General features: G+C 35.6%; 2 protein-coding genes across 3 annotated transcripts; one reads left to right on the top strand and one right to left on the bottom strand.

The window, feature by feature from the left end:
- Window positions 1-71: 71 nt before the first annotated feature.
- Window positions 72-784, bottom strand: LOC149901582 (uncharacterized). Its single transcript, XM_090110599.1, has one exon. It carries the CDS (start codon window positions 655-657, stop codon window positions 124-126), a length of 534 nt encoding a protein of 177 aa, XP_089966725.1. The 5' UTR covers window positions 658-784; the 3' UTR covers window positions 72-123.
- A 146-nt stretch (window positions 785-930) lies between these two features.
- On the top strand, window positions 931-14166 carry ThrRS (threonine--tRNA ligase). Of its 2 annotated transcripts, none has more exons than XM_090110780.1 (14): window positions 931-1036; window positions 1504-1748; window positions 3727-3898; window positions 4622-4699; window positions 5281-5538; window positions 5960-6106; window positions 7486-7595; window positions 7991-8146; window positions 9467-9644; window positions 10363-10485; window positions 10921-11099; window positions 11723-11897; window positions 13025-13139; window positions 13957-14166. In XM_090110780.1, exons 1-14 carry the CDS (start codon window positions 986-988, stop codon window positions 14109-14111), a joined length of 2142 nt encoding a protein of 713 aa, XP_089966906.1. In that variant the 5' UTR covers window positions 931-985; the 3' UTR covers window positions 14112-14166. The 2 variants fall into 2 exon arrangements, with proteins under 2 accessions (XP_089966906.1, XP_089966905.1); XM_090110779.1 differs by having other exon boundaries at window positions 1026-1163.
- The last annotated feature ends 206 nt before the right edge of the window (window positions 14167-14372 follow it).

Genomic DNA, 14372 nt, shown 5'->3' with positions numbered 1-14372 from the left:
AAATGAAAACAATAAAATATATGTGTAGGTACATAATATAATTATGTATTAAGTTAAAAGATTGGTAGTGTTCATAAAACAGTATTTCAAATTTTTTATTCAACAACATTAGTATAAACAAATTTATGAAAATATATTTTTGGTAACTTTGCTTCGTTTTTTAACAATTTCCTTTTGAGATCTCAATGTTGTAGCTTTTCGTGGTGCTTCTCCTTTTCTATGTCTACCGGATCGTTTTGATCCTAAGCCGGTTTTAGGATTAGATGGTAACTTATTTACGAATGGATGTACTTCTTTCGAAGTCTTTCTCCCATATTTTTGACCGGAGAAACTTTTCGCTTGCATTTTAGTTCCAGTTAGTGGCTGTATCAGACTTTTCCTTTTAGTCTTAAATGGCATATTTTCTGTGTTGAACTGGTCATCGGGTTGAATAGCCGTCGTTTGTTTTACGGGGGATCTTTTTATATTGTCTTGATGTTTTAAATCGGAATTCAACATACCGCCAGAAAGATTAGCAACCATAACACGAAGCTCCGTCAATGTATGTCCATGGAAATTAACATCATCTTGTAGTTTGTCCAACTTTTTCTCAAAGTGCTTAAATGATGACATTATTCGTTGCAATGTATCTATTGGACGAGTACGTTGAAGAGACATCTTGGATAAAATAATAAAACTATGAAAGTACTGAAATTTTTAAATTTTCTAGCGGTTTTTATAAAAATCAATTGCCAGTCTATCTCATCTTTTTGTTATAAAAACGTCATGAATGACACTTATCTATTCTTTTTCACAGCTTTATTTCTTACCTGCAAAATATTTAAGAAAGAAATAGTATTAAAAAAGGTTAAAATTAATTATCTATCTTACTATAATAATTTTCTTTTATAGCAACACAACATTCATGTCAAACGTCAAATATTTGTGCGAGTGTCAGATCGCTTCAATAATTTGCAGGCAGTGTCAACGTCAACAGTACGACAACATGGGTGATCCGGTTGTTGCTGGTGTAGAAAATATTAATATTAACGATAAGGCAGGAATTTAAACTTATTTTTAGTTAATAAATAGTGCTATTTCATTACCGTAATTGAGTGATGTTAAGCATAATCAGTATTCGTAGAGCCTTCGTGGTCCGCTTCAAAGGAGGCTACGCCACATGGGTTCGTAGGATTTAGTCCCAAATATTAAGTGAAAATGTACATAGAATTAGACAATGACCCTAACAAAATTGTAGAACTGATTCTTAGAACGATTGTTATACCACAGCATACCTTATTTGAAACATATTTGTATCCTTTCACTTGTTGTCGTCATCATTAAAAAATAACCCTTCTTGCATTGTAAAACGAATTAAATCATACGCTGTATCAGTCAATTATGTGTTACGCTATTGTTTTCATTTTCATAATAGATATAATGCGGTAATACAATTGATTTCCCATAGAATAAAGCCATATAAGTATTATGCATTTTAAGCGTAATTTGCGTCATCATTTTCAGTCGAAAGCAAAAGCCATGAAGGAAAAGAAAAAGAAGGAAGACGCAGGCTCCGGTGTTACTGAACTAAATCCATGGCCTGAATACATTCAGAAGCGTTTGGATCTCTGGGATAAATATAAGGCTCAATATGAAGAAGAGCTTGCTTCAAAGCCCGATGTCAGTGTGGTTGTCACTTTGCCTGATGGCAAGACTGTGGAGGCAAAAGCATGGAAAACTACCCCGTATGATGTTGCTAAAGGAATTAGGTAAGTTCACATTGGAGTAGGGTAAAATGTTTGGACAATATTGTTGCTCAATCCTCAATTTAGAGATTAAATCTGTAGTAATATGTACTAAAAAATATTCAAGGCTTTACAATAAGTTATTGCAATAAAACAGAATCTAGAGTTATACAAAAGAATCATGATATAATGGGAAAATTATTCATTCAAGGAAAATGAGTGTCTATAAACTAATACTAAATAGGTATCAGTTATAGTATTACATCGTATCTGAATTTACCTGAAAATATCACAAGTTGATAGTTCTAATACAAAATCTAATTCCTATTTTTTATATTTATCACAAAAAATATGTTTTATTCTCTTTGTATTTGCAACATGTAGTTTGAAACATTTTACCTATTTTATATTGTTGGCTATGCTTGCATTATTTGTTCACCTCACCCTTTATATGTTTTCTTTTATTTTTTAATCATATGCCTTTAGCGACAGCAAAGCAAATAGATTATTTTGTTGAATAATATACTTAGGAAAATCACATTACAATCAAATACTTAAAACTTAAATACGTAAAAAACTTTTCACATTCTAAAATGAATTTTAATTTTTTTATTTAAATATCACCTATTTATGCTATGGCTAAATAATGGTGTAATAAAAATATTATGTACCTGCATGTTCACATATCCATTAGCTATTTTTAATCATGGCAACATTTAAAAAGCTATTTTGCTATACATCACTGTTAAATTCATTTTATTGGCATCATTTTAAAATTATTTTCCACCTTATTTGCTCTCAAGCGAGTTTTGGAGTGAATTGTAAGTATTTTGGTACAAAGTAATTATAAATCTGTCAATTTCATGTTTTATTTAATATGGGAAAAAGAAAATTTGAGACTCGTCATTGTTAAAGTTTTTATTGCATGTTAATTTAGCTAAAAACAAATGTAGGGATTCATGATTAGCATAAACTGGCTGTGCCTCGCGGTAGTACATATACCATACCCCGCGGTATAATCATGCAAATTTTCAACATTTTTTAACAGTAAAATTTCAAGGTCGCGTCATAGAAATACCTTTACGTCATGGAGTAAGACGACGATTTGTTATCTTTGAATCTTGCCACAGAAGTTTTACTTCTGACATGTGTGCTCGGTTCACAAATCCTTTTTATTGTTTAAGTTTATTAAATTTTTTTTGTGACAAATATTTAAAAAGAAAAATAATGTGTATTTGTTTCTTTTATATCTGCTGGTAACCACCAGGCTATTATTATTTTTGCACTGTTTAAACAGCCTCAATAATTCTTGTATTCAAGTGTTAGTGACACACATACATAAGTATGTTTACAAAAAAAAGCAAACAATTGGCCATATGGCAAACAGAAGTTATCGGAAGTCTAAAGTTAGGACCGCCTCCTTGGTACAGTGGTTGACGCGTGAGCGTAGCACCGAGGCGTCCTGAGTTCGATTCCCGGTGGAGACGAAAAAAAAAATGTCTCGGTCTTGTAGGCTGATCACCTACAGGTCCCTAAAGAAAATCGATCTGTGAAACAGATGTATAATGCATCTGCCCAACCCCACTAGGGGACATGGGACTTCACTATCTAAAGTTATTATTGTACCATGTACATAATATATATGTAATAATATAGTATTGTAACTCATCATTATATAATTAATTTATAGGTCAAGGTTATAAGTGATAAAATCATACTTGACACAAGTGTATGAGAAATTTGTCATGTACTCAGATTTGTACTTACATATTTTATTGATTTATTTGATTTTACAAGGAATTTTAAACTTCAATCAATCAATCATCAAAATCAGTTCACTCACTTCTTCGTTTTTAAAGCCAATTGAAAAACTAATTATCAGTAATTATTTATTTTCCCTTCATGTATATGAACAACATACCCTAAATAGGAAAATTATTCATTCAATCATAATCTTAATCGAAATAGTGAAACTTATTCATAAATTATTAATTTCTCATAGCACTGGTCTAGCGGACAACACAATAATAGCGCGAGTGAATGGTGTCCTCTGGGACCTGGACAGGCCATTGGAAGGTGACTGCAAACTGGAACTGCTGCGGTGGGACAATACAGATGCGCAAGCTGTTTTCTGGCACTCGTCGGCGCATATGCTGGGAGAGGCTATGGAGAGGGTGGGTTTATGTATAATTAAAATAATAAACTTTGACTGACCGGTTGGCTTGGTTAGTAGTGGCCCTGCCTTCCAAGCCAGAGGTCGTGGGTTCGATTCCCACCCGGGTCAATTATTTGTGTGATGAACATAGATGTTTGCTCTGTGTCTGGGTGTTAATTATCTATATAAGTATTTATTTAAAAATTATATAATATGTATGTTTATCAGCCATCTGGTTTCCATAACACAAGCGAAAGCTTAGTATGGGACCAGATTGTGCTGTGTGTGAAAATTGTCCTGAAATATTTATTTATTTTATTTATTTATTTATACCAATATTGATTGCTTTTTCTGTTAACTTACAAATTACTATTTCACTTATTAAGATTATAAATAACTATTACATACTCAAAATGAGGATTATTTCTTGTTATCCCATGTACATCAGAATTACAAACTAGATCAGTGATAAACATTATTAAACATATTTGTAAACCCCAAAAGATTGCAAACTGAGACTGTCTATGGCAAATAATTTACTTATCTGTTTTACACATATATTTGCATGCTTTATACAAAGCGAAACATGTTGAACAATTATCTCTTCACACCTCTCTGTACCATGTTTTTGGCAAATAAATGTTATTTTATTTTATTTTCAATTCTTCAGAGCATACATATTTTTCTTGTACTGTAGGACTAATCCAGGTTACTTAATACAGTAATTTTGTATTTCTTTTAGATATATGGTGGATGTCTGTGCTACGGACCTCCGATTGAAGAAGGCTTCTACTATGATATGTATTATCCTGAGAAAGGGGTAAGTTCAGCCACGACACAAATTCCGCAATATTGTCTTTCTCGGATTGTCAAATTTGATTTAAAAAATAAAAGCCAAAACATTAATTTCGCGGCACGCATCATTGATTGTTGCCACGCTTCGTCATGAGAAATTTTTCGCTCAATGAGCATTTTTACATAGTCTTGAAGACACACATAGATAGAAGCTAAGCAAAACACTTGATAAATGAGGTATTGTATAATATACAATTGCCTGACTTCCAATCCTTACATTGATAAATATTTTAAAAACAATACTTTTAAATTTTAAATGCGTTACGACACGTATATGTTTATGTATTTACTAGATTTCCGCCCGCGGCTTCGCCCGCGTTTTCAAAGGAAAACCCGCATAGTTCCCGTTCCCGTGGGATTTCCGGGATAAAACCTATCCTATGTGTTAATCCAAGTTACCCCTCTATATGTGTGCTAAATATCATTGTAATCGGTTCAGTAGTTTTTACGTGAAAGAGTAACAAACATCCATACATCCATACAAACTTTCGCCTTTATAATAGTATTAAGATAAGAAGATTTACTATAAACTAAAACCCTTTACAGATCTCTTCAACGGACTACCAAGGCGTAGAGACGCTAGTCAAAAAGATAGCAAAGGAGAAACAACCATTCGAACGTCTAGAACTTACCAAGGAACAGCTTTTAGAAATGTTCGACTATAACCCCTTCAAAGTGAGGATCCTTAAGGAGAAGGTGGACACACCGAAAACCACGGTATATAGATGTGGGCCCTTAATAGATTTGTGTAGAGGACCGCATGTCAGACATACGGGGAAAGTCAAGGCTTTTAAGGTTACTAAGGTAAGGCTAAAGTTTTGTTTTATAGCAATCAAAGGACTTTTTAATTAATTAATGAATAATTTTAACGAGAAAAAAATTCCATAGAATCCCACCTCAAAGTCGAGTTAATAATTTTTCAGTAAAGAGGTGTATTTTTAGTGTATTTCAAATAATATTTAACCCATTAAATGTGAATAAAAACTGTGTGAAATCGTTTGTAATTTTTTATTGTGTGAGAAACTAATTCCTTTTATTAAATTTTACTTATTCCAGTTAAAATTAAAATAAAATGACCTATTGTTTAACTGGATCCAGTTATTAATAACTGGATTCACAATAGATTGAAACCCAAATTACTATTTAAAAATTCATATGCATTACACAAAAAAATCCTATCTTTGAATATTAAAAACTTAGGTAACATTTTATTTTCAAATTACAGAACTCGTCAACCTACTGGGAGGGTAAAGCAGACGCAGAGTCTCTACAGCGCATGTATGGAGTTTCTTTCCCCGAAACAAAACAATTAAAAGAGTGGGAAACTATACAGGAGGAAGCCGCGAAACGAGACCATAGGAAGATTGGCAGAGTATGTATTTTTTTACACGCTTTATATTAGCTTCACCTGTATGTTTGTTTGTTTGTAACCGACTTCTTTGGGCGCGATTTTGACCCACTTTAAACGGCCAGATTTCGTTCAAACTTTGTAGATTTATTGAGGACCAATGACAATACACTAATTTGATAAAATTTTCTATTTTTTAGTTCGGTTTTCTATAAAAAGCGTGTTTTTTAGTTTTTTTTAACTATTATTATTATTTTGTAGATTTTTTTTAATGGAGGATAGCTATTGGGGAAAAAAGATAACTCTTTTGGGCGGTGTTTGTATTTTGCATGAGTAATTGCGTAGTTATCATTCATACGATTAAGTGAATTCGGTGTTTTAATAAGCATAATAATTCAGTTTAGTAACGGCACATACAGACTAGTTATAGAATCACAATAAGTGAGTATGTCATCAGACATCAACTTTGTTAGTTTCCCGCAATAACTCTACCATAACAATAAATATGTATATATTAAAGGACGGGACCCAGGACTTATGTCGTATGTGTCACCGTCCTGGAGAAACTACCGAAACCGACATGTTACTTCCGGTTGTTCCATGCTTGCCAACTCTGAGTATTTGCACAGGCACAACCTAGCAGCCAGGATTATCCACCAAGAGCTCGCACCAAGCGCCGCTCTCACGCTCAGTGCCTTACTACAAGTACGCGCCGGAGCCAGTCCTGGAAAATAACCGTGCCAAGTTGTACTGGGATCGGCCCATCATCACAGACAGGACTATTCTAGCGAATAGACCTGATATTGTGGTGATGGACCGAGCAACTTCTAGGATTTTCTTGGTAGACATCACTATTCCACATGACGACAATCTTGTTAAGGCCGAGTCAGATAAACGGCTCAAATATCTGGATCTGGCGCACGAGGTTGTCGAGATGTGGGACGGTGTGTCTGCCGAGATAATCCCTATAGTTGTGTCCACCAATGGGCTGGTTCTTGCCTCCTTAAAACAATATTTAAGGAGGTTGGATTTACCGGTAAAGCCCATGACAGTGGGGATACAGCGGGCAGTCCTGCTGGACAACGCTCGGATAGTCCGTAGGTTCCTCACTCAGTCGCCCTAGACTCCGGCCGTCTGGCCACTCAGCCGGAGTTTTTTTTCAGCACCGCCGCGAGGCAGGCGAGATACTTGCCCCCCCAATATGTATATTATTACGTACTCAACCCGTTTTAATTTGGTCCTTCGAGCCGGATCACTTATTATATTATACCTTTTTGAGTATAAAACAAAAACTATATGGATTATGAAATTGTGTAAAATAAACAAAAAATCGCATATCGCTAACATATTTATTTATTTTTTTCATACAATTTTTCATTACCATAATATACTCTATTCCACAGGAACAAGAGCTATTCTTCTTCCACGAGCTATCGCCAGGCTCGTGTTTCTTCCAACCGCGCGGGGCGCACATTTACAACACGCTTGTTGAATTTATTCGTGAACAATACAGGTACAATAACATAATTTATTTACAATGATTTGTCTCAAACTCTTATTTGTTCAACTAGACTTCGTTTAGAAGCGCTTTTGAATCGTCAAAATACGGAAAAATAAGAATTTACCGCTCTCTTAACCTTATTAAGAAAGTATAAAGTATATTAATTCTCATACTATGAACTAAACATGAAGTTTATTTTCAATTCAAAAAAATGGAATGTAAAATAGCATTTTTTATTTTTGCATATTTTTTTTGTGTTCACTTAGTTTTGCGGTACAACCTCGAAAATTCGAAATTAATAGAACTACCCACTAAATTTTAGTATTTTATAACTAAAGATGTTATAAATAATAATCAACATCTTTATTTTCTCACCAATCAAAAATCCTTAAAAAATAACTTTCCAGGGTCCGCGGCTTCCAAGAAGTAGTGACACCAAACATGTATAACGCCAAACTGTGGCAGACGTCAGGACACTGGGCACATTACTCGGAGAATATGTTCTCGTTTGACGTAGAGAAGGAAACATTCGCTTTGAAACCTATGAACTGTCCGGGGCATTGGTAAGTGTAAAAAAAAAAATTTGTGCGTGTAATAGTGTACACACGTAAGAAGTAAAACTTCTTTATGACCTTATTTTTCAAAAAAATAATTTACTGTATGCAACTTTACAGAAATCCGTCGAATCACGCGTGGTAGGGATAAGGAAAAGATGGCGCGTAACGGAAAACTGTCACGCGTAACGAAAAAATGTTACACTAAATTTTTTTCCAACCCCGATAAAGAAGTTTCACTTCAATAATAGTTGTGAATAAATTGAAAGTTCTTTAAGATTTTGAATAAATTATTTGATAAATCTAAAAAAAGTAAGAGTAGAGATGTCTTATAGCCATAGGCCTACCATTTGTGCATTCATTTTAAGCTCAATTTAATAAATTCTTATTGTGTACATGTTTTGCGTCAAATTTGTGTTAACTCATTGTTATTTTATATTGGGGTAACAAAATGAAAGGTTTAAAGGAAAACAACAATTTTCTGTGATCAAAAATGTATTGGAATAAAAAGTTATATGTTATTACAAGCAAGATAGCAGAAGTAATACATTTTGAAATTAGGAGCATTGTTAAATAAGCCTCAGCATTCTTTACGGCATGATAAAAAAAAAGAATTAAGGTGCTGTTGTGGCAATTAGGCTCGTTTTTTGCATAAACTGTGTTTTTGTGTTGAAATGAAACGTCTTTCCTATATAGAATCTGTTTTATTACTGATTGAAGCACACAATGTAATTAGTGACTTAGTCGTCGACGTAATTAATAAAAAACCGAACAGGTCCGTTCTTTTGTCCCAGTGCCGTACCTTCCACGTGCACGCTCGATTTCTACAAATAAATAATACATTATCTATTTATTTTACTCGGAGTACCAACAGCTCATACAAAGCATTTAAAGATAAATACATAGACATAGAATACATAGAGCAAATTAAAATTATAAAGGGATTCGGGTACCTCGTATGGGCTAGTGGCGTCGTGATGAACTTTCGCGGCCGGTGATGACACTTTTCAATTTTCCAGCATTGAGATAATATTACTACGTATGGAGGAGACACCACGAACAAAATCTGTGCGCCATTTTGTTGCTCAACTAAGTTTTAAAAATTATTATCTAGTTAGATACTTACCGATGAAAAGTTATGTTAGTCACTTTTCCGTATTATTTGTATTATTTGTGCAATATCGTAACACACACGAAGGCATATTTGATGCGTTTCACTTTAAAACAAATAAAAAATGAGCGTGCAGTTAAGCCATATGGCTTATGTTGAGCGGAACATAAGTGATGTAGGCGGTGTCGTCTCCATATGTATATCTCAATGTTTTCCAGCTTGATATTCGACAACCGCGTGCGTTCGTGGCGCGAGCTGCCGCTGCGGCTGGCGGACTTCGGCGTGCTGCACCGCAACGAGCTGAGCGGCGCGCTCAGCGGCCTCACGCGTGTGCGGCGCTTCCAGCAGGACGACGCGCACATCTTCTGCGGGCCCGCACACATCGAGCGGGAGATGGTGAGACACACACACACGCTTCCAGCAGGACGACGCGCACATCTTCTGCGGGCCCGCACACATCGAGTGGGAGATGGTGAGACACACACACACGGCGCACACACACACACGCTTCCAGCAGGACGACGCGCACATCTTCTGCGGGCCCGCACACATCGAGCGGGAGATGGTGAGACACACACACGGCGCACACACACACACGCTTCCAGCAGGACGACGCGCACATCTTCTGCGGGCCCGCACACATCGAGCGGGAGATGGTGAGACACACACACGGCGCACACACACACACGCTTCCAGCAGGACGACGCGCACATCTTCTGCGGGCCCGCACACATCGAGCGCGAGATGGTGAGACACACACACACACACGGGACGATAAAAAAAAACAAATACAATCAAATGCCCGCTGGCATTTCCATCTTTTACCTGCGGCACACGCAGCTTTTGGTTGCCCGTGGCAGTTTGCTTGCGGCTATCCGGAGTGGAAGGAGTACGGAGTGGCAGCTGCCGGTAAAGCCGTCGACCTGCATTCAGCGGCGCGGGTGGTCTAAAACCCGCTGGCATGTGTGGATGCGCCAAAAGAGAAATATTCACAGACTTCCGAACGTTTGCAGGAACACTGCTGCGCTCCATTTGCTTTAAGTTTTATAATCTGTACATTCGATGTATGAAATAAAATATATTATATTAAAATTAAGTAAAATATTCTATACAGCTCGGCTGCCTCAACTTCCTGGAGGCAGTGTACACTACGTTCGGCTTCAGTTTCCAACTGAAACTGTCCACGAGGCCGGAGAAGTATTTGGGCGATTTGGAAACCTGGAATCAGGCTGAAAAGGTACCTTTTTATTTATTGCTAGTGTTAGAAAGCAGCTACGCGCTTTTTTAACACTTAAATGTATTTTTAAAGCAAATATTGTAAAATTGCAAATAAAGTTAAATTGAAATAAACGTCATCGATTGCGGACAATTTAAATCACGTACAATTTTGTTTACCAAAATTTTTAGGGAATCTTGTTAAAAACTGACAATTGTTTTTATACCTTATAATTTAATGATCCATTCATTCACTTCTCATTTCAAAAATCATCCTACAGGACTTTATAATGTATCCTCTAAATACATACATAGTGGTCATTGTATATTTAATGGCAACACACTCGAATTCTAGTAATAAATAATTATTAACAACATTAATTTGACAACTTATGCACATCTTGATGTTCTGAATTTTTTACCTGTATTTTTACTATAATTATAAGCTTACTTTCAGGCTTTAGAAGAATCCTTGAACCGCTTTGGCAAGCCATGGCAACTAAACCCGGGAGACGGAGCGTTCTATGGGCCAAAGATAGATATCACCATACAAGATGCATTGCGAAGATCGCACCAATGTGCCACCATACAGTTGGACTTCCAACTACCCGAGAGATTCAATTTGTCGTATGTCAGGTATGTAATTTTAATTTTAATTATCTACACTTATATTATATTCAAAAGAGGGAAACTTTGTTTGTAATAAATTAGCTCAAAAACTACTGGACCGATTTTAACAATTCTTCCACAATTCAAAAGCTACAATATCGACGAGTAAAATATTCTATGTTTTTAAGTTATAAAAATACTTGCTTTTGCCTGTGGTATCGTCCACGGGTAAAACCACGCGGCACAGCTAGTAGTAGACTTTTTTTGTTAAGGGTTCTTGAAACATTGGGGAAATAATGTTAGTAATCAATAAAAGGATAACAACACCAAAATAAATAGGAATAAATAATGTTGAATTGGTGACTTTAATTGATAAAGTTTATGGATGAATTTTAATTTTGTAGTTTTTGAAATAACTGTGTTGGAAGGTAGAAATTATCTAATCACTAATGTATTTATAGTGTTGATATTATTAAAAAATTTACGATCAGGGTCAGGAAAAACCAAACATTGCTTGACAGTTTCAATGTTTATACGTTGGTTTGTGCAAAAAAGTAAATATTTTGTACATAAAACAGTATCAAAAGAAAAGGATATTCCTCTATTTTTTTCCCAAATACATGTCTACATATTTTTAATTGAATTTCTAGTGAAACGGGCGAAAAGAAACGTCCCGTGATAATCCACCGCGCTATACTCGGTTCAGTGGAACGAATGATCGCCATCTTGAGCGAGTCGTACGCGGGCAAGTGGCCGTTCTGGCTCAGCCCGCGGCAAGTGTGCGTCGTGCCCGTGGGACCCGCCTTCGATGATTATGCGCTACAGGTATTATATCTTAATATATATAAATAAATAAATAATAAATAAATATTATAGGACATTATTACACAAATCGACCTAGTCCCACAGTAAGCTCAATTAAGGCTTGTGTTGTGGGTACTAGGCGACGATAAATATAATATTTAATAAATACATATATAGATAATAACACCCAGACCCAAGAACAAATAATTGAGTTCATCACACAAATATTTGCCCTGACCGGGGATCGAACCCGGGACCGTCGGCTCAGTAGGCAGTTACTTTACCACTGCGCCAACCGCGTCGTCAAAAATAATAAATCTCGTGTTAACTTAACCAATTATAATAAAATTCGCACACCATGTGCAGTTCGATCCAACTTGAGAGATAGGATAGTTTAAATATGTAGGTACCACGGGCGAAGCCGGGGCGGACCGCTAGTTTTAATATAAATGTATTATTTATGTCTATTGTCTATATATATTTCTCTACACATAAGTGAAAGGTTTTTTTTTTTTCAATATTTTTTATTATAGACCCTTTCCTTTTTTAAGTCGGTTAAATAGTACAGGTTACAGGTGAGCGATCTAAAAGCTTTTAGAACATTCTAGAACGACGACTACGCACTGCAGGTGATGGTTCTCGAACGTTCTGGAATGTTTTTGTTTTCTAAAAGTAGCTTGGCGTTCGATGATTACGCGCTACAGGTAACAGAAGCTTCTAGAACGTTGTAGAACAATTTGAATGTATGCGATTGTATTCGATGAGTACGCGTGCAGTGTTCGAGAAAGTTCTAGAATGATTTTTAGAAAAATAGACGGGTGAGAGTCGCGCCCGTATTCGATGAGCACATGCTGCATGTGTCTTTTGGAAGTTTGAGAATGTTTTTTGTTTCTTTATTAACTTGGCATAGCTCGCTTTCGACTTGAGTGTCTAGAATTTTTTTAATTCCTCTCATCCTTTTCTAGTTTTAATGCTATATATTTTACATATTGTTTCACGTGCCATCTATAACGAACACTCACAAATATCTTACTCCTTTAAATAAAAACAAAAACACTTACACCTATCGTAGGTGTAAGTGTTGTTGTCTACGATACCTATTTAACTGCTTTTAATAATTTTTTATCGATTTTAATTACCATTCGCAGGTGAACGAGCGTCTCCGCGCGGCTAAGTTCATGTCGGAAGCGGACACGGACGCGGGCGACACGCTTAACAAGAAAGTGAGGAATGCGCAGTTGGCGCAGTTCAATTATATTCTCGGTAAGTAATTAATAATTATGGGTTTATATTGTGGTTTATTGTATACTAGCTTCGCTTTGTCTAAAACCTAATCTTTACTTACTAATATTATAAAGCTGAAGAGTTTGTTTGTTTGAACGCGCTAATCTGAGGAACTACTGGTCCGATTTGAAAAATTCTTTCGGTGTTAGATAACCCATTTATCGAGGAAGGCTATAAATTGTCACGCTAAGGCCAACAGGAGCGGAGCACAGCTAGTAAATTATATACTGAAACCGTCCTCAAGAATTACTCTATTGTTAGACGTAAATTTTAATTTAATATTTTAGTGGATGAATAGTTGTCATTATAGTTGTCACTATTTCCTGTCAAAACATGCTAGCTGTCGAATACTATAAAGTATAAAAAAAATGTGAATAAAATATTGCTTTGCTCGCTTAGAGTTATCTTAAAAAGTCTTAGCCTAATATTTTCTATATAATTATTCTGATGTAGTCTATAATCATTATAGCCCACAATGTTTTACTCCTTTCGTTACAGGATACATAAACGAAAATTTCTTAAATAAAAAAAATACGTGTGGCACTCGAGGACTGCCGCGGTAAAGCTATTGCATAGCATCGCTGTGCCGGTTGGAGTGGGGGGTGTTCGGTTTTTTCGTTACGGAATTATTACATTCGGTCGCCGCGCTCAAATTCTAAGATAAAAGCTATGCAATAGCTTAACAACCTACATCATTTAATTGTTTTATTTTTGTTTTCATATAGGTACCACATACACAAATAACATTTCATAAAAAAAACATACATTTAAAGTAAATTTAAATATTCTTTCACAGTGGTCGGCGAACGTGAAAAAACCTCAGGCACAGTGAACGTTCGCACCCGAGACAACAAAGTGCATGGAGAGATGTCGATAGACGGACTCATAGAACATCTCGATAAACTCGTGCAAGAAAAAACGCTCTCAGACGATACGGATACACTGAAATAAATGTGGCATTGTTGGATTCCCTGGGAATATACGCATTTTTTGATATTTCGTTGGTCGTTGGCCTATTCGATCTATAGTAGATCATATAAATATAAATAAAAACATTTCAATTTCAAATATTTTTATTTATTATTTTTGCAATTTTTTTATAAATTAGTTAAATATTTGTAAAAAGTTTTTTGGTACAAAAAAAAATTAAGTGAAACTTCTTTATGCGCGTTGTGAGTGGCAATGGCAATACCGTCACGTCATGGAGTAAGG

This window comes from Colias eurytheme, chromosome 16 (genome assembly GCF_061535395.1).
Source record: "Colias eurytheme isolate Ceu_HAF_F1 chromosome 16, ilColEury1 Martin Lab GWU primary, whole genome shotgun sequence".
In the NCBI taxonomy this organism is placed as follows: domain Eukaryota; kingdom Metazoa; phylum Arthropoda; class Insecta; order Lepidoptera; family Pieridae; genus Colias; species Colias eurytheme.
The sequence above is the reverse complement of the archived record's forward strand: the minus strand, read 5'-3'. Positions and strand labels throughout refer to the sequence as shown.